This window comes from Hyla sarda, chromosome 8 (assembly GCF_029499605.1).
Source record: "Hyla sarda isolate aHylSar1 chromosome 8, aHylSar1.hap1, whole genome shotgun sequence".
Lineage (NCBI taxonomy): Eukaryota > Metazoa > Chordata > Amphibia > Anura > Hylidae > Hyla > Hyla sarda.
Window position 1 is genome coordinate 191,026,500 of NC_079196.1, and position 21,622 is coordinate 191,048,121.

Sequence of the window (21,622 nt, forward strand, 5' to 3'; positions counted from 1 at the left end):
CAGACACTGGCTCAGAAGGAGGTCAGAATAACTCTGAGGCTTTGGGTGGGGCCGAACTGGATGAGGAGATAGGGAGACTGCGTAGGGAAGAAGGTCAAGATGCTCCTTCCTCCAGTCATGCCTCTGAATCCGAAACTGTGGATGAGGAGGAGAAGGAGGGGCAGACAGTAAATGGTGGCCAGGAAAAGAAGAAGAGGAGGAAGAAGGGTAAGAGTAAGGCAGTGCCGTCCTCCTCTTCAGTTGTAGCCTCAGACCATAGAAGGAACAACTCAGTCTCTGACCCTCTGATCGTCCTTTCAAATCGATATGAGGCCCTTGGGGATACCATCTCCCCTCCTCTTCTCGAGGGTCCGGAGGCAGTGCGGCCTCCAGGAGGTGCCGAGCCTCCTTCCTCTGGGGCAGTCTCCTCAGGGGGAGAGGTAACACCAGATGCTGGAGGTAAAGATCCTGGGATGGATATATCCCTGAGTTTAAAAAGAGGCAAAGAGTCTTCCTCCGATTCAGATGGGGGTGGAGGGAAGGAGAGGAAGAAGGTTTAAAGGGTGAGGCCATCTAACTCAATCACCCAGGATGGCGGCACTCACCCCACTGACACTGGCATCTATTAACTGTGCCAGCATAAAGTCTGATACGGCTAGATTCGCAGCCTTTGATTTTCTCGGCCGTGTTGAAGCCGACATTTTGTATCTGCAAGAGACCAGGTTGTCAGATCTAGCCTCCCTGGTAAAAGCCAGAAGAGAGTGGAGGCGCGGTCCCTCCCACTGGTCTCTTGCGGCTGAGCCGTATAGTGGGGTGGCGGTCCTTTTTACCGCTCCTGTTGAATGCAGACGGGTTATTGAGTTAGAAATGGGGAGGTGCCTGATCTTAGATGTCTTCATGAAGGGACAAGAGCTCCGGCTCATTAACATCTACGCCCCGCAAACTAAGCGGGGCCGTAAAGATCTCTTTATGAGGATTAAGCCCTTTCTTTTTACGAGTCGGCAAGTGATCTTTGGAGGGGACTTCAATAATGTCACGAGGTCCCAAGATAGGAGAGGCTCCAATGGTCCGCTGACTTGCGATAGTGTGGCACTGATTAGCATAGCTAGAGAAGCTCGCCTAGAGGACGCCCACATCCGGAGCCCCTCAGGCCACACGGGTTTCACCTATCATCAAGGTAGTCGCAGGTCTAGGATAGATAGGTTTTATTTAAAGGAGGAAGCCGTCTCTTCCGCAGTGTCCGTGGTTGAGGTGGAGTTCTCCGACCACTGTATGATTTTGTTTTCCCTGAATGTTTCAGAGACCCCCCGGATGGGAAAAGGTTATTGGAAGCTGAATTCGTCCCTCCTGGAGGAAGCGGAGATAAGACAGTCCTTTGAGGATTTTCTTCAGAGTCAGGTACCTTTACTGGGCCTATGTAGTAGTAAGTCAGAGTGGTGGGAGATATTCAAGAAGCGGGTTGCGGGGTTCTTCCGCCAGCTCTCGAGCCTCAGGTCCCTGAACAGGTATCGCCTGTATCAGGGTCTGAGGAGGAAACTCGAGCTCCTTGTCTCGACTGGAGGTAGCCGTGAGGATATCTCCAGAGTGAAATCCTTGCTGATGAGGTGTCAGTACGATAGGCACGCATCTTTGGTTTTTGAGAGGGATTTCGGGAAGTACCGCTCGCCCGACCCTTACAGAAACTGTAAGATGTCAGTGAGTAGTAAAGTCATTTCAGGACTGATTGATAGTACAGGATCTCTGAATCGGTCCAGATCAGGGATCTTGGAGGTCGTCAGATCCTTCTACTCGCACCTCTTGGGGAGGAAGGATCTAGATCGAGACAAGATGTCGGCTTTCCTGGCTGAAACCATTCCTGAGCCAGGGGTAGACCCCTCTCTTGATGTTTTGGCAGAAGGAATCAGGGAAGAGGAAGTGAGACTGGCGATCGAGGGGCTCGCTCCTAAGAAGTCGCCAGGTCCGGATGGCTTAACATCCGAGTGGTACAGGACCTTTAAGGAGTCTTTAGCTCCCCTCTTGACTGAGGTATTCAATGAGTGTCTCTCCTCGGGCACTCTGCCGAAGTCAATGAGGAGGTCAGCCCTGATTCTTCTATCAAAGGGTAAAGATCCCAGCCGTATTGAGAATTGGAGGCCCATAGCTCTTCTCAATACGGACAGGAAGCTTCTGGCCAAGATACTGTTTAATCGGCTGGTGAAGTTTGCACCCCGGCTCCTTTCAGGAGCTCAGCACTGCTCTGTTCCAGGCCGAAGCACCTTAAGTGCGGTCCTTAGTCCTTAGTGTCAGGGAGGCAGTGGAGAGGAGTAGTGCGGGTTTCTGGAAGGGGTACTTGCTGTCCCTGGATCAGGCCAAAGCGTTTGATCGGGTGAACCACGAGTACCTCTGGTCCGTCCTCCTGAGATATGGCTTACCGAGTACTTTTGTGAATTGGCTTAAGATCTTGTATGCAGGGGCAGAGAGTTTCCCACTGGTGAACGGTTGGTCTGGCCGCTCTTTTGAGGTGGGGTCCGGAGTCCGTCAGGGTTGTCCTTTGAGCCCGCTGTTATACGTGTTCGCAATCGATCCCTTCGTCCGGAGGGTAGATTGTGGGCCGTTGGCGGGAGTCGGGATGAACCTGGCAGAGCTGGATGTCGCCCAGAGAGTGGTGGCGTACGCTGACGATGTCACCATTTTCGTGTCCTCGCGAGAGGAGGTCGATGTGGTGATGTCGGAAGTGGACCGCTACTCGGAGGCATCCGGGTCTAAGATCAACCGGGATAAGTGTGAGAGTCTCTGGCTGGGAGGGGGAGATCCCACGTTTGATCTCCCGGACACCCTTCCAGGGCCCCAAGAGTCAGCAAAAGTGTTGGGCATCATATTCGGCCAGGATGATTATCCCACCAAAAACTGGGATGGTAAGCTCCAGGATGCCACTCAGAAGGTGGACCAGTAGAAGGGTTGGTCTATGACCCTCAGGGAAAGGGTACACCTGATCAAATCGTACCTGCTCCCCTTGTTTATCTATCTGGGCAGCGTATGTATCCTGCCAGAGGCTTACTACACTAGGGTCTACAGCCTGTTTTTCCAACTGTTATGGGGGAACAGGATGAACCTAGTCAAGAGGGAGGTTACGTACCGCACGAGGAGACTAGGGGGTTTATCTATGGTAAACCCTGTGGTGTTCTTAACCAACACCTTCTTGAAAGCTAACATCTCAAACCTCTGGTCAGAGAGGGCTTCTCCGTGGGTACTCTCCTGTAGGGAATGGTTTCGGCCTTTCTTCCAGGAATGGGAGACAGGAGGGCAAGTGAAGGACCTCCGTACACCCCATGGATATCTTCCGGCTTACGCTACCCCGACTCTGAAGGCGATACGTCGGTGGGGTCTGGGAGTGTGGGAGATCAGGACCCAGTCAAGGCAGTTCCTTGACAAACGGGTTCTGTTGACCCACTTCCAGAAGCCTCTGGCGCTCAGGGACTGCCCAGGTCGGGATCTGAGGGTGGGGTTGTACCTTTTAAACATGAAAAGGATCCCCCAGAAGTTTTGGGACTTGGCCTGGCGCTGCTTTCAGGGGAAGCTATATGTGAGGGACAATTTGAAGTGTAGGAACTCTGATGACCGGGGATGTCCCCGAGAAGAGTGTGGGGACACGCTGGAAAGCATGGACCATTTCCTGCTTCATTGTCCCTTTAATATAGGAGTTTACAACAGGGTGGGCGCTTCCATCGGCTGGAGTCAACTTGCCGGCCTTACCTATCAGGAGTGGGCTTATGGGGCATTCAGGAACCTGGGTGGCCGAGATCGGGGCACTTTATTCTTAGTCAGTTTAGTGGTTAGGTACTACATGTGGAATGCACGGTGTTTAGTGTCGACCCAACAGAAAATCCTCTCCGAGGTGGAGGTCTGTAGGAACATCACCGGTGACCTTGGGAAGATCAGGTCTTTGGAGCATGGCAGTCTTGGTACCAGTAGGGCTTCTCTCCTATGGAGAGGGTTTTCCTTTGATGTGCCCTAGGTACTAGACCTTTTAGGTAGAGTACCTTTATTTTGGTTAGGGACAGTGTCAGAGGGACAGAGATAGGATGAGAACAGGGTTAGTTTGAATGAAGGGATAGGATTAGGGAGAATTGTAGGGGGAGTTAGGGAAAGAGTGTAAAATTGTTTTGAATGTATCAAGTCTGCCATCCTTCTCCCTGGTGGTGGGCTGATGCATGTGCACGCTAGTTTTTTGTTTTGTTTTTAAGCTGATATGGTATGAAGGGCTTACAGGCGACCAAACTTGGGCCTAAAGTGGGTTGTGGTTCAGTGTGTATAAGTTTGTGTATAAGTTGGTTGGGAGGAGTGCTAGGTGGGGAGGGTGTATTTGTGGGTGGTGGTGTTCATCTTTGGGGGACCTGACATGGGTCAGTTAAGGACTGGACTTTGTGAACTGTAAGAACGGTATGGACTCTGACCCATGTACAGGAGGGGTGGTGTGGGTGAGGGTACAGTTTTAGTGTAGGGTTTTTCCTAGGGTTTTCTATTGATTTTGTAGGGGTTTTCTGTAGTGCATATATTTTGTTTATATTATATTTTATTTATTATTATTATTATTATATAGTATATTTAGTAATTTTGTACCTATATTGTGTTATATCTATATTGTTTCATATTGTTTCAGCGTTATGGTAGCCGGACCAGTTGCTGTGTTGATATGTGGTTTATTTAGTTTATTTCAGTTATTTGGTCTGTTTTATGTTTTCTTTGGTATTTTCATTAGTCCCGGATAGAGGATCCAGTTAATTTGGACGTTTTGTAAGTGAATGTATGTGTGATATGATTATTTTGATGATTATTATTATTATTACTATTATAGATTTTGTTTGTATGTATGTATATGTATATGTATATATATATATATATATATGTGTGTGTGTGTATGTATGTGTATATATATGTATATGTATAAAGATTAAAAAAATATAAAAAATGTAAAAAAAGAAAAAATATAAAAAATAAAAGTAAAAAATTTTTTTTTTTTTTTTTTTTGAGGTGTGCTTGCTACGTTTCTGTTTAGTTTTCTTGTTGCGTGTTCCCAAGTATGGATGGTTTTGAGTTATAGTCGGATAATGATAACTTTTATGTTTATATTTTGACAAGCCAAGTGTTTGATTAGATATTTTGGGCATACTTTAATATCTTAGTATTTTAGTATCTCAGTAAAGCTGGGCTGGCCGGTTAGGCAGGGTTTTGTTTATGAGGTTTTGTTTTTGGTTCTAGAGTATTTCTTATTTATGTTATAGCTGGTTAAGCTTGCTTTGTGTTTTGTATTTGATAAGTTTTGTATTTTTCTAATAAAAAGAGTGTCAGCAGAGAGAACTTGTGGTCAGGCATAAAGGAAATTCAAAAAGAAAAGAACTTCCTGTGGAGCATACAGCAGCTGATAAGTACTGAAAGGATTGGGCTGTCATGTTCTGGCGCGCGCGGCTCTGCTCTCTAGGGCGCGCTCGCGCCAGCTCTCTGAGATTTATAGGGCCAGTGCACCAATAATTGGTGCCTGGCCCAATCAGCCTAATTAGTTTCCACCTGCTCCCTGGCTATATTACCTCACTTCCCCTGCACTTCCTGGCCGGATCTTGTTGCCATTGTGCCTTGTGAAAGCTATTCCTTGTGTGTTCCTAGCCTGTGTTCCAGACCTCCTGCCGTTGCCCCTGACTACGATCCATGTTGCCTGCCCTGACCTTCTGCTACGTCTGACCTTGCTCTTGCCTTATCCCTTGTACCCCGCTTATCTCAGCAGTCAGAGAGGTTGAGCCATTGCCGGTGGATACGACTTGGTTGCTACCGCCGCTGCAAGACCATCCCGCTTTGCGGCGGGCTCTGGTGAAAACCGGTAGCAACTTAGAACCGGTCCACCGACACGGTCCACGCCAATCCCTCTCTGACACAGAGGATCCACCTCCAGCCAGCCGAATCGTGACAGTTGATCCGGCCATGGATTCCGCTGAGGTGCCACTGTTTAGTCTCCCTGACTCTTCCACGTGGTTCGCCCAGCAATCCTTATTGCTCGCCCAACATGATCACAAGCTGTCGCTCTGGACCACCGTGACACAGCAACTTCAGTCACAGTCACAGCCCGCTGAGGTGCCGCTGTCAAGTCTGCTTGACTCTTCCACGTGGTTCGCCCAGCAATCCCTACTGATCGCCCAACAAGATCACCAGCTGTCGCTTTTGACCACCATGATACAGCAGATGCAACAGCAACAACCATCTCCTCCGCCGGCTCCTGCACCTCCTCCGCAGCGAGCGGCCGCTCCTAACCCCCGCTTGTCCCTGCCGGACAAATTTGATGGGGACTCTAGACTCTGCCGTGGTCTCCTGTCTGGGAAGGCCCTGTCATGGGCCACACTGCTCGAAGCACCTCTCTCACAGTATCCTTTGCAATCTACCCCTGTGCCTCCCGCCGAGGAGGCTATGCAAGTGGATCGGTCTCGCCTGACCCCTGAAGAGAGGACTCGCCGCAGAAAATGCCTCACGTCTGCTCCCAGTCCTGTCAGTCAAACCTCAGTGTCTCCTCCTTTACCTGGTCTCCCCAAGGCCTATCAGGACTATGCTGTGTCTCCTCCTCATAGCCCCCGTCCTGTTAACACTCTACCCCGTGCCAAGCTTCACCCTCTTCCCTGCCTCCCCACTCCCACGCCTTCTGGTTTGCCCGCTGTTGATGAGGTTTCCCGGGGCTTCGCCTCTGTCTGGAAAAAGACTCAAAGATCCCTCATACAAGCCTCATCCCGGATGAAGAAGCATGCCGACAAGAAAAGAAGAACTCCTCCTGTCTTTGTGTGGCTCTCCGCCAAGTATATCCGCTTCCGTGTCCCCAGTTTTAATCTGGAACCACGTTATCTTGGACCCTTTGAAGTCAAGTGCTTAGAGGAAGCTACTTCTGTCTCCGGGTCCTCAGATGTCTTCTCGATTAAAGAATTTTCAGGTCCCAAAAAGAGGGGGAGACCCAAGGGGGGGGTACTGTTACGCCGAGCGCTCCGGGTCCCTGCTCCTCCCCGGAGCGCTTGCGGCGTTCCTCTCCCTCTCCCAAAGTAGAAATGGTGGTGCAAAAAATAAGCCATAATATGGATTTTTAGGTGCAAAATTGAAAGAGTTATGGTTTTTTAAAGGTAAGGAGGAAAAAACGAAAGTGCAAAAATGGAAAAACCCTGGGTCATGAAGGGGTTAAATAAACTGGTGCCAGAAAGTTAAACAGATGTGCAAATTACGTCTATTAAAAAATCCCAATCCTTCCAGTACTTATCAGCTGCTGTATAATACATAGGAAGTTATTTTCTTTTTAATTACCTTTCTGCCTGACCACAGGTGCTCTCTGCTGACACCTCTGTGTCCACATCAGGAACTGTCCAGAGCAAAAGAGGTATGCTATGGGAATTGCTCCTGCTCTGGACAGTTCCTGACATGGACAGAGGTGTCAGCAGAGAGAACTTGTGGTCAGGCATAAAGGAAATTCAAAAAGAAAAGAACTTCCTGTGGAGCATACAGCAGCTGATAAGTACTGAAAGGATTGGGATTTTTTAATAGAAGTAATTTACAAATCTGTTTAACTTTCTGGCACCAGTTGATTTAAAAGAAAATGTTTTCCAGTGGAGTACCCCTCTAACCCCGTAAGGACGCAGCCCATTTGGGCCTTAAGGACGCAGACAATTTAATTTTTACGTTTTTGTTTTTTCCTCCTCGCCTTCAAAAAATCATAACTCTTTTATATTATCATCCACAGACTAGTATGAGGGCTTGTTTTTTGCGCGACTAGTTGTCCGTTGTAATGCCATCACTCACTTTACCATTAACTGTATGGTGCAACCAAAAAAATACTATTTGTGTGATGAAATTAAAAAGAAAACCGCAATTTTGCTAATTTTGGAAGGTTTTGTTTTCACGCTGTACAATTTACGGTAAAAATGACGTGTGTTCTTTATTCTTTGGGTCAATACGATTAAAATGATACTCATGATAACATACTTTTCTATTACTGTTGCGCTAAAAGAAACCTTTTTAACCAAATTAGTACGTTTAAAATCCCCTTTTTTTGAAGAACTATAACTTTTTCATTTTTCCGTATAAGCAGCGGTATGAGGGCTCACTTTTTGCGCCGTGATCTGCACTTTTTATTGATACCATATTTGCTTATATAGAACTTTTAATCCATTTTTTATAATTTTTTTGGGGAATAAAATGTTATAAAAAGCATCTATTTTGGATTTTTTTTTATTTTTACGTTCACGCCGTTCATTGTACGGTACCATTAACATTTTATTTTAATAGTTCAGATATTTACGCATGCGGCGATACCAAATATGTATATAAAATATTTATTTAACACTTTTTGGGGGTGAAATAGGGAAAATGGGACAATTTACGTTTTTATTGGGGGAGGGGGTTTTTCAAAATTTTTTTACTTTTATTTTTACACTTTAATAGTCCCCATAGGGGACTATTTATAGCAATCACTCGATTGCTAATCCTGTTCAGTGCTATGTATGGGACACAGCACTGATCAGGGTTATCGGTCATCTTCTGCTCTGGTCTGCGGGAATGCAGATCAGAGCAGAAGACGCTGGGAAGGCAGATCAGAGCAGAAGACTCCCGGAAGGCAGCGAAACCAGGTGAGGGGACCTCCATCTTCCGTGCTGGATGATCGGATCGCTGCGGGCGATCCGATCATCCACTTTAGTGATCTGTATTGATCACGGCATCTGAGGGGTTAATGGCGGACATCAGCCGGGACCTGCCGCGCATGATCCGGTCATCGCTCCGATGCTCGCGGTTATGCTTAGTAAATGTACATCCTGGTGCGTCAAGTACCACCTCACCAGGACGTACATTTATGGCGCTCGTCGTTAAGGGGTTAAAGGGGTACTCTCGTGGAAAACTTTTTTTTTTTTTAATAAACTGGTGCCAGAAAGTTAAACAGATTTGCAAATTACTTTTAAAAAATCTTAATCCTTCCAATACATTTTATGGGCTGTATACTACAGAGGAAATGCTTTTCTTTTTGGATTTTTCTGATGTCACGACCACAGTGCTCTCTCCTGACCTCTGCTGTCCATTTTAGGAACTGTCCAGAGCAGCATATGTTTGCTATGGGGATTTTCTCCTGCTCTGGACAGTTCCAAAAATGGACAGCAAAGGTCAGCAGAGAGCACTGTGGTCGTGACATTGAAGAAATCCAAAAAGAAAAGCATTTCTTCTGTAGTATATAGCCCCTAAAAAGTACTGGAAGGATTAAGGTTTTTTAATAGAAGTAATCTACAAATCTATTTAACTTTCTGGCAACGGTTGATTTAAAAAAAAAAAAAGTTTATAGTAAATTTGACACAGGACAGCCAAAATAGGCTCAACAAATTATCTCAGGAAAAACGGCATTGTACAGGCAACATTAATAAATGTCCCTCTTAGGCTAGGTTCACACTGCGGAATCTCCGTGCAGAAAATTTCCGCCCGGAGATTCCGAATGCGGCCAGCGCCGACTGAATCAGTCGACGCTAGGACCACGCGGACTCTGCAGTCTCCAATAGACTGCAATGTGTTCCTCGAGTATTTCCGCCTGAAGAATGAGCAACGCCATTCTTTAGGCGGAAATTTTAAAGCGGATTTTCCGTTCACAAATTCCGTTCCGAAAACCATTCACTACACTATACATTTTAGTAAGCCAAATTTTCCTTTAACATCTCCCTGTCCATTGACTTCTGTGGGCAATGTGCACCGCACAGACATTTATTAGAGACTAAGGGAAGGTTCACACTACGGAATTTCCGCCTGCAATTCCGCTTTGAAATTGCAGGCGGAAATTCCGTAGTGTGAGCCTTCCCTTAGTCTCTAATAGATGTCTGTGAGGTGCACATTGCCCACAGAAGTCAATGGACAGGGAGATGTTAAAGGGGTACTCCTCTGCCCCAGCATTCGGAACATTTTGTTCTGAACACTTGGAGCAGGCGGCAGGGGTCGTGACGTCACTGCCACGCCCCTCGTGACATCAAGTCACACCCCTCCATGCAAGCCTATGGGAGGGGGCGTGGCAGGCACCACGCCCCCTCCCATAGACTTGCATTGAGGGGGCGTGGTGTGACATCACAAGGTGACTTCACGACCCCTGCTGCCCACTTCAAGAGTTCTAAAAGAATGTTTAGTACTGCACAGAGATCGCGGGGGTCCCAGCGGTAGGACCCTCGCGATCAGACATCTTATCCCCGATCCTTTGGATAGGGGATAAGATGTCTAGGGACGGAGTACCCCTTTAAAACATATTAGAGTCGCACAAAAAGTTGAGCGGACCCCGCTATCCTGATATGTGAGAGTCACATGTGTCAGACATTGAGGAGGTGCTATGATTGTTTCAAGGGTGTTTCCTACTAACAAAATTCCTCACTAATCCACATGATAAGTGATAAGTGTCTAATCAGCTCAGATCTGACCACACGTGATGAGCTGCGTACAGCGCTGCAGAATATGCTGGTGTTATATGAATAAAGGAATTATTATTACTTTGTGAAAAAACCCTTTATGAATTTTTATTCATTCACATGAGCTTGTCATTTTAATTTATGACGTAACGTAAATTCATGAGACAAGTGAGGGATCGTTTATAACATTGTAAAAGTAATTGTGATCTGCTGTGTCTCTAAGGAATACTGGGATTCCAGCCCTGAGTCTACTGACATTTGCAAAAGACATCTTACCCACAACCAAGACAGACTGTCCTGCTGCAATAACATGAGTTATATTTGAATCCGGGATAAAATTGGATGGTTGTGACAAACACCCTATTCACTGAGTCACCCGCCCTCCCTTCATCACAAGTCCTACCCATGTTGGTTCGGTGCCCAGGAGTCCCCAGTTCACTCAGCAGATCCCATTCCCATCCAAGTATATACTGTGGGCGGAATTCTATACCAAATCATGTTCTGCATTTAGATTCAATTTTATTTTAATTAATCTGATGTAGAAATAGAACACGGTACAAGATAAAAATCCTGGGAAGAATCACAGTTTTTTGTTTTTGTGTCATGTAAAGTGCCAGCAATTACCGCATCTCATCGAAACTTAAAGCGTACCAGTCAGATCCAACAAAAAATATATATTTTTTATATATCCCTCAGTACCTAATCCTGACCGTGTACATCTAATTTTTATGTGTCTAGCACTTTTATTTATTTTTTTAATTAGACTTTTAATTTAGCTCACTAGTCTGAATTCCTCTCAAAGGGAGGGGGCGTGGCCTCACTGTGCAGGTCTCCGCCCCCTCCCTCAGTATTATGTCTGCTCACATCTCCCCTAGCATTAACAAAACTACAACTCCCAGCTTGTCCTCACTGACAGTAGCGGGACACAAGCTGACAGTGGGAGGATTGTTCCTCTAGCTGTGAGCCCTGCGCTCACAGCTGTCAATCAAGGAAGTGTGTCCATGACATAGGTGATGACGCATGGACACAGCAGGACTAGTATATGTCCGAGCAGGCAGGGGGGCAGTTGTTTGACTGACTTTTTAAGTATGAAATACTGAAAATTTTCTAATGAAAGCAATTGCAAAACCTATTGGTTTTGCATGTTTTACAACATATCAAAAGTTTTTGTATCAGACAGTGTCCATTTAATATTTTTGATTAAAGATTTTGATGATAAAAACAAGTAATTTTCTTACTAAATGGCGAAATGTATTATATTATTCCATTTCAGGTACTTTTACTCTGTTCATTACATTTTACATTAGGGATGGGGGCGCTGTTGCATTAGAAACTAAGGAGAATATGCGTCGCTGGTAATGGTGGAAAGTGTTACTACAGGTGACAGACTGTTGTCAGGTCCCGACTCCTAACATTTATGAACAGTTAGGCTGACCATACGTCCCGTTTTGAACAGGCCAGTCCATTTTTAATTTTAAGACTTGGCCTCTTTTTATTCTCTAAAAAGAAATGGCTGCCGGTACTTGTGATGAGTAACACCCCTAACGCCACACCCCGAGGAGCAGGAGGACGTCATGGGGCAACAGGAAAGCAAGAGCCTGGACACTCACGTGGACTTAGGCACCGGGACCGTAACTAAACTACCGCCTCCCTCAGCTTCAATGCTTCACTGCTCCTTCGGTCCAGGGACCTGCTGCTATGGTATACCTATAGCAATGGGTCTTGAACCCAGGCCGGAGAAGCAGTGGAGCACCAAAGCAGCAGAGCAGAATGGCTGGGCCACTGGGGCAGTATGTCTGTGGGGGTTGCATACCTACTGCTATATATATATGGGAGCATAGAAGAGGGGATACAAAACTATATGGGGGCCTATAAATATATATGGGGGCAGTACAGGGGCCTTCAACAATATATAGGGCAGTATGGGGGCTTACAACTATATATAGCGGCCTACAACTATATATATGGTGGCAGTTTAGGGGCCTATCACTATATATAGGGTGCAAAAACGATATATTGGGGAAATATAGGGGCCTACAACTATTTATGGGGGTAATGTAGGGGGCTACAACTATTTATAGGGGCAATGTAGGGGCCTACAACTATTTATAGGGGCAATGTAGGGGCCTACAACTATTTATGGGGGCAATGTAGGGGCCTACAACTATTTATAGTGGCAGTATAGGGGCCTACAACTAAATATCGGAGCAGTATAGGGGCATACAACTATTCATAGGGGCAGTATGGGGGCTACAACTGTATATATAACCCTGTCCCCTTTTTGATCTGACCCTCCTACCATACCTAGGTCACTAATGGATGGACCAAGGGAGAGATTTATCAATATGCATCTGTGTGCAACTGGTTCCCAGCCTTATTTTGTTTGCTGTGTTTTTGACTTACGTGCACCAAATTTATCAAAACGGTGCACAGACCTTGATAAATTTAGCACAAATAAAAGAATCGCCTCAGAACTGTAGGATGTAACATTTCTAAGGAAAGGCAGAAATAGTATGAATTTGCCCTTTTCTGCCTTTTCTTTTTTTCTTTTTTTTTTTTAAACGTTTGCGCATTATTTTGCACCTTTTTAAAAAAAGACGCAGTCAATAAATCTCCTCCACTGTTCGATTAAGAATAAAGCACTGTGTTTCACTGTCACTTTTGTGCAAAAACTAACTGTGCAAAAAATTTGCACCAAATTACAGCCAAAATAAATGTCAGGCAGGCAATGATTAATCTTCCCCCAAACAACTACATTTTTAAGTGAATGTCTCATCACTTTCATGCTGCCTGAACTGCGATTCATTGGGGCCGTCCCTGTGGCTTCTCCACACCCCACTGACCTTAAAAGGGTACTCTGGGGGAAAATATATTTTTTTTAAATCAACTGGTGCCAGAAAATTAAACAGATTTGTAAATTACTTCTATTTAAAAATCTTAACCCTTCCAGTACTTATCAGCTGCTGTATGCTACAGAGGAAGTTCTTTTCTTTTTGAATTTCTTTTCAGTCTGACTACAGTGCTCTCTGCTGACACCTCTGTCCAAGTCAGGAACTGTCCAGAGCAGGATAGGTTTGCTATGGGGATTTTCTTGTACTCTGGACAGTTCCTGACATGGACAGAGGTGTCAGCAGAGAGCACTGTGGTCAGACTGAAATAACTCCAGAAAGAAATACAACTTCCCATACAGCAGCTGATAAGTACTGGAAGGATTAATATTTTTAAATAGAATTAATTTACAAATCTAAAACATGGTGCAGGGGGGAGAGGGAGGATCATAGTGGGGGGTATTCCCTGTCAGTCTGACAGTGAATACCCCCCACTGTGATCCTCCCTCTCCCCCCTGCACCATGTTTTATATGTGAGTATATAATAAAGAAGCAACCCTGAAAAAGAAGTTCTGGTGAGTTTGCCGACTTTTTTCATCTTCTATTCATACTTTATATGTGACACGTCTTGCAAGTCAGAGCACCACCGTTACTTCGGGGAACACTCCAATACATCCCTATACCCTAGTCCTAGTGGTTAGCAGCAGCAGTGCCGGACATTGAACTTTCTGTCTTTGCTAATTTACAAATCTGTTTAACTTTTTGGCACCAGTTGATTAAAGAAAAAAAAAATTGGTTTCCACCGGAGTACCCCTTTAATTGATAGATCTCTTCCTTTACCCAAACAGGGAGAGATCTATATATCAAGGCTGAGCAGGGAGGAGCCCCAGGGGACCCCCCCCCCCCCCATAAGAATCGTGGTTCAGGCAGCATGAAAGCGATGACAGGTTCCCTTTTATGTACCTTCCCAATAGCATAGACTCACATAAGGTTTGTCCTGTACCTTTAAGGAATCCCTGCTTACTTCATCTTTCCGACTGACATTCCAGAGGGTACAATATCGGAATACTCAAGTTATTGTTCAAACCAATAAATAGAGGAAGAACGCAAATAGGGAAGTATGCGCTTACTGCTCTTTATCTGTGACAATTATTTATAGAGCCAACAAATGCCGATCCCTGAACAATCAGGTTTCTCTACTACAGGCAGAGAGGCTTCGGACGATTTCCCAGAAAAACAATAAACATGCCAGCAAAATGTGCAAACTACATGGAGAATATTGAGGCCAATACTACTTGATGATCAGAATCACCCAACGATTTCTACAGAAATCTGCACAGCCAAAATTGCTATAAAAATTGAATTCAGAGGCTTCGTCTACATTAAGTGGGTGCAGTACACACTAGTGACCTGCAGATGGTGTCATGTGCTTTGTCAACTACTGTACAGTATATGTATAACTCTACTTAGAGCAGGGTTTCCTGACCTGGGTGCCTCCAGCGGTTGCAAAACTACAACTCCCAGCATGCCCGGACAGCCTTTGGCTGTCCGGGCATGCTGAGAGTTGTAGTTTTGCAACCGCTGGAGGCACCCTGGTCGGGAAACACTGCCTGAGACAGTAGCGGCAGCTTTGTTGCAGATTTTATCTCTGGGAAAAAAACAGTACCAGGCATGTGGATGAGATGTTATGGGTTTTTTTAACCCTAAAATTGGCCTGTGGTGCGGGTGCGTTATTATCATATACAGATTTTGTGCCCCTTATGAATGGAGTGGTAGGGCACTGTCATGGCCACGGCTCCATTCACTGTTACGGAGCTAGTAGAGAGAGTGTGTGATCTCTGTCAGTTCCATAGCAGTGAATGGAATGGTGGCCATGCATGCGCACTACATTCATAAGGAGCACTCAAGGACCACAGCAGTCGGACCCCCAGCAAACACATATTTATCACCTGTCCTGTAAATAAGTGACAACTGACACCTTTAGGGTACGTTCAGACGAGCGGATTTACAGCGGATTTTACGCTGCAGATCCGCTGCTGAAGGGCCTCTGTATGGTGCCTTTACATGTGCCTGCTTGGAGCGGCAATACGTCGCTACGTGCAGACACACTGAAGCGATGTGCTCGAACAGATCGCGGCCGCTCCCCCTGCTCAATGAGCTAGGCCGAGAACTGCCCCATGTGCGAGTATACTGCGCATGCGCGCGGTGACTCGCAATTCGCAGTGTGTCTGCTCGTAGCAGCATATTGCCGCTCTGAGCAGGCACATGTAAAGGCAGCATATAGAGGTCCTTCAGCGGCGGATGTGCAGCGAAATACACGCAGAAAATCCGCTCGTCTGAACGTACCCTTAGTATCTATTTTATGCTCTGGATTTGAAGTTGTGTTCAGTCATTTAGTTTACATTGAATTCTGCAGCATAAAATCTGCATCTTCAAATGCGTGTGTATAGACTCTTTGAGAAGAATCACACGTGCCGTATTTTGCCGCATATTTTCTGCAGCTGATTTTGCTACCCATTGACTTTAAAGGAGTTCTGTGGTGAAAAATACTATTCCAGGAATATCAACTGTTTCCAGAAAGTTAAACAGATTTGTAAATTACTTTTATTAAAAAATCTTAATCCTTTCAGTACATATGAGCTGCTGAAGCTGAGTTGTTCTTTTCTGTCTAAGTGCTCTCTGATTACACCTGTCTCGGGAACTGTCCAGAGTAGAAGCAAATCCCCATAGCAAACCTCTTCTACTCTGTGCAGTTCCCGAGATAAGCAGAGATGTCAGCAGGGAGCACTGTTGCCAGACAGAAAATAAAAACTCAACTTCAGCAGCTGATCATTATTGGAAGGATTAAGATTTTTTAATAGAAGTCATTTACAAATCTGTTTAACTTTCTGGAGCCAGTTGATATATATAAAAAAAGTTTTTTCCTGGTATACCCCTTGAAGGATGGGGGATAAAGTTATAGATTGCAATCTCCTGAACAGGGCCCTGGCAGTCTTCTGGAAGGGGGCATGCCAACCCCCGCACGGAGCCGCATGACACGCCCCCTCCATGTATCCCATAGAGATACATGGAGGGGGGGTGTCGGCCGCGGCTTCCTGCGGGGGCTTCCGGCAGACTGCCGGGGCCCCGTTCAAGAGATCACGCAGGGGGAGGAAGTCCCAGCGCTTTGGATAGGGAATAAGTTATTTTTCACTGCACTACTCCTTTAATGGGTAGGAAAATACGAAGCAGCAAATACGCAGCAATATACAGCACGTGTGACCCTACCCCTAATGTGAATATAAAAAGATGCGTAATGTTTTGAAATGTTTTTCACCTGCTGAATTAGAGTGGGTCACACATGCACAAGGCCATTCCATTTATTAGGGAGGGATTGTACTAAGGATTGTTCCCAGCTATATTCGGTGCTTCCATAGACAATAAAAAGAGCAGCCTCGCTCACGCACAATCTCCACACCATTCCAACAGTAGACATGGGTCCCACTTCTGGATATAATGAGGGGTCCCAGCAGTCAGACCCTGCCATGATCAGGCACCTATTCCATATTTTGTGGTTAGGTGATAAAAGTGTGAGAGGATGGAATACCCCTTTAAGCTCTTGATGACTTTTTATTTAGGCAAAAATGCTGTAAAAAGGGCAGTTTTCATGGTATACACCCTTAAAAGAGCCTTTAAATTTTTTCAGCAAGTTGATACCATTCTGATCATATAAAATAATGTGGGACTTACATTAAATAACATTTATGTTTATTTATTAAATGTCCACACCTGTAGGCATTTTACCAATTGTATCTATATATTTATTTATGTTTTTTACTGATCTGCAACACTACGTATTTTCCAGTGGGAAATTCTGCTTGGAAAATATGGTGCAGCAGCTTCTCATTGTTCCTAATTGGATTCTGCTGTACTGTGCACAATATTGAATTTCAGCAGGGGAGGTTCTGCGGCAAAAATTCTGGACACCAGACTCTGCAGAAAGAATGAACATGTTCATTCTTTCAGTGCATTCCGCTCTGAAGTGCACAACCGTCTATCAGTGCATTCCTGAGAAGTCCTAGTACCAGCTTGTTCTGACGATGCCCTCTGCAGACAAAGTCTCCTTCAGGAATATTTCCAGGCAGCGATTCTGTAGTGTAAACGAGCCCTTAGTTATTGCTGCACTCATGATTCCATGAGTATACTAAGGCTAGGTTCACACTACAGAATTTCCTCACTGAATTTTCTTTACTTCTGCAAAAACCATGGCAAACAAGTAATTTAAGGCAGACCAAAGCAGATGAATGTGTAACTTCGGCATGGAATCCATGTGGAATCAAAGCCTCACTGATGTCAATGGAAGGCCCTGATGAGGACTATTTTCAGTGAGGAAATTCTGAAAGAAAATTCTATAGTGTGAACCAAGGCTTAGGCCGAGTTCACACTTGGTAATCTCCAGACGGACAAAATCCGACCGGAAATTCTGAGTGCGGCCAGCGACAACTGAATCAGTGGCCGCTAGCACATTGCCATCCCCATAGACGGCAATGTCTGTCCAGCGGAAATCCAAGTTCAGACAGAATTTTTCAAGAGCATTTTCTGGGCGGAAAGTCTGCCTCAAAAACTCTGCAGTGTGCACTGTGTAGCGGAATCTGATTTCCATTCGGAAATTCCGAAGTGTAAACCTGGCCTTACTGTACATGCGTGATCAGAAGGGAAAGTTTCCTTGTCCTGGCAGTGGAACAGCGAGTCCCTGGGGATGGACCTTTTCGTCATGTGTCATCAACCAGTTAAAATGTAAAATAAACTGATTATAACATATAAAACATCCCGGCCTGACTACTGACCTTCTCCAGTTTCTCAAAATGTTCTCTGAGGAACTTCATGGGGCGGTCGGGTTTCGCAATACACAGGTTTACAATACATTCCTTCAAGATTTGTTGGATGTTGAACTTTTGCACGTAGATTTCACAGCCTTTTAAACTTTCATCTTCTATGTTAGATGAGGACGAAGAAGCCATCATGGATTATCGGAAAGAGCTGCTGTAAACCTAGAAAGACAGTGAGATCTGTGTTAGCCAAGGTTGTACATTTTCATCTGCGGTAAAAAGGGGCAGACTACAAGTGGAAAAGGTGCAGGGATTAAGTGAAACCCTTTAATCCGACATCCAAGAACACTTGGTTGCGGACATTCTATGCCGGGCTGCTGCTCCAGTCTCGGAAACCTCTGTGTTTCCGGTACTGGAGACGTGACGTCATACCACGCCCCCCTTGTGACGGCACACCATGCCCCCTCAAGACGCCATGTCCCCTCCCATAGACATGAATGGAGGAGGCGTGGTGTGACGTCACGAGGGAGCTTGGTATGATGTCACGTCTCCAGTCCCAGGAACACAGAGGTTTCCGAGACTGGAGCAGCAGCCCTGCATAGAATTCGGGTGCTGCACCCCCCTGGTCCCAGCGATCAGACATCTTATCCTCTATCCTTTGGATAAGGGATAAGATGTATTTGGCCAGAATGTATGTTCATACTTCATTTTGGGCTTTCTTCCTAATTGTTCTCTACTCTAAGGCTATGTTCACACATCTGGAATGTCTGCACAAAACATCTCCATGCGGACATTCCGCAGACTGTGGGTGTCGGCATAATATGGACAGGTTCAATCCTTCTGTGGACACGGAAATCTGAATATCTGCACCAGAAACATCTGGTGCGGGAATTCCACCGTGTGCACAGCGCAGCAGAATCCCATTAAATACAATGGGACTCTGCTGCTTATATGCTACGGCTGGGATTACACTCCACTTTTCTTTGGCATTTTTTTTTTTTGGTCAGAAAAAAAACAAAAAACAAAACCTGCCCCCTCATTTTTCATTGTTTGTGGCTTTTTTTTCTCAGAAATGTGGACATAAGTATTGGCAATTTTTTCTTTGGTGTTATCCACTGTGTTTTTCTTTCAGTTTTTTTTTTTTTATTACAAGTCATGTGATTCTTTCATCATGTAACTTGAAGAATTGGGGGGAAGAGGGAGCCAGAAAAAAACAATATTAAATACACATTGGCCCTGATTTAAGTAGAGTGGAGTGGAGTTTTCTTTGTGGGGGGGGGTTCCCAAGAAATATTTTTCCACAGTATTTACCAAGGTTTCCCAACATTTTGCACTTTTCTCTACATTTTGCTTTTTTCCACATGCTCTGATCTGTGGGATTTTCCAAAACTCAAATCCACCACATTTTCTGTGGAAACCTGTGGAAATGCCATACAGCGCCATTTATTGCGGTTTTTGGAGACTTGTAAAACAGAGGAACCCTGGTCCCTAATCTTTCCCAGCTACATGACCAATGTTAGGAGGAGGGTGAATGGACGGATAATTGAGCATTCTTAGCTATGTCATCATTGTTAAATCAGTGTCCACCCACTGGGACCCCCACCAACTCTTCACCATATATGATTGTTATAATTGTTATAAGCTATTGTTATGCCTATGACCCTATCACTTGCAGTGTTGAAATTTCTAAGCTATCTGTAGTGCCCCCATTTGTGAAAAAAAAATCATCACTAGGTCACTACCATAAATACACTATCACAACTAGGTCACTACCACAAATACACTATCACAACTATGTCACTACCATAAATACACTATCACAACTATGTCACTACCATAAATACACTATCACAACTATGTCACTACCATAAATACACTATCACAACTATGTCACTACCATAAATACACTATCACAACTATGTCACTACCATAAATACACTATCACAACTAGGTCACTACCATAAATACACTATCACAACTATGTCACTCCCATAAATACACTATCACAACTATGTCACTCCCATAAATACACTATCACAACTATGTCACTCCCATAAATACACTATCACAACTATGTCACTCCCATAAATACACTATCACAACTATGTCACTACCATAAATACACTATCACAACTATGTCACTACCATAAATACACGATCACAACTATGTCACTACCATAAATACACTATCACAACTATGTCACTACCATAAATACACTATCATTACTAGGTCACTACCTCAAATACACTATCACGACTATGTCACTACCATAAATACACTATCACGACTATGTCACTACCATAAATACACTATCACTACTATGTCACTACCATAAATACACTATCACTACTAGGTCACTACCATAAATACACTATCACTACTAGGTCACTACCATAAATACACTATCACTACTATGTCACTACCATAAATACACTATCACAACTATGTCACTACCATAAATACACTATCACTACTATGTCACTACCATAAATACACTATCACTACTAGGTCACTACCACAAATACACTATCACTACTAGGTCACTACCATAAATACACTATCACTACTAGGTCACTACCATAAATACACTATCACTACTAGGTCACTACCACAAATACACTATCACTACCAGGTCACTCCCATAAATACACTATCACTACTAGGTCACTCCCATAAATACACTATCACTACTAGGTCACTCCCATAAATACGCTATCACTACTAGGTCACTCCCATAAATACACTATCACTACCAGGTCACTCCCATAAATACACTATCACTACTAGGTCACTCCCATAAATACACTATCACTACCAGGTCACTCCCATAAATACACTATCACTACTAGGTCACTCCCATAAATACACTATCACTACTAGGTCACTACCATAAATACACTATCACTACTAGGTCAGTACAATAAATACACTATCACTACTAGGTCACTCCCATAAATACACTATCACTACCAGGTCACTCCCATGAATACACTATCACTACCAGGTCACTCCCATGAATACACTATCACTACCAGGTCACTCCCATAAATACACTATCACTACCAGGTCACTCCCATGAATACACTATCACTACCAGGTCACTCCCATAAATACACTATCACTACTAGGTCACTCCCATAAATACACTATCACTACTAGGTCACTCCCATAAATACACTATCACTACTAGGTCACTACCATCAATACACTATCACAACTAGGTCACTACCACAAATACACTATCACTACTAGGTCACTCCCATAAATACACTATCACTACTAGGTCACTACCATCAATACACTATCACAACTAGGTCACTACCATAAATACACTATCACTACTAGGTCACTCCCATAAATACACTATCACTACCAGGTCACTCCCATAAATACACTATCACTACCAGGTCACTCCCATAAATACACTATCACTACTAGGTCACTCCCATAAATACACTATCACTACTAGGTCACTACCATAAATACACTATCACAACTAGGTCACTACCATAAATACACTATCACAACTAGGTCACTACCACAAATACACTATCACAACTAGGTCACTACCACAAATACACTATC

The 21,622-nt window shown here is 44.6% G+C and overlaps 1 protein-coding gene across 3 annotated transcripts in view; it reads right to left on the reverse strand.

Annotated features, from left to right (window-relative positions):
* The window catches only part of PRKAR1B (protein kinase cAMP-dependent type I regulatory subunit beta), a 286,647-nt gene that overhangs the window by 242,851 nt on the left and 22,174 nt on the right, over positions 1–21,622 (reverse strand). For all 3 annotated transcript variants that reach the window (XM_056535923.1, XM_056535921.1, XM_056535924.1), the window contains exon 2: positions 18,055–18,258. In XM_056535923.1, coding sequence (XP_056391898.1) covers positions 18,055–18,231 — 177 coding nt within the window. In that variant the 5' untranslated portion in view covers positions 18,232–18,258. The remainder of the gene's footprint in view (positions 1–18,054; positions 18,259–21,622) is intronic.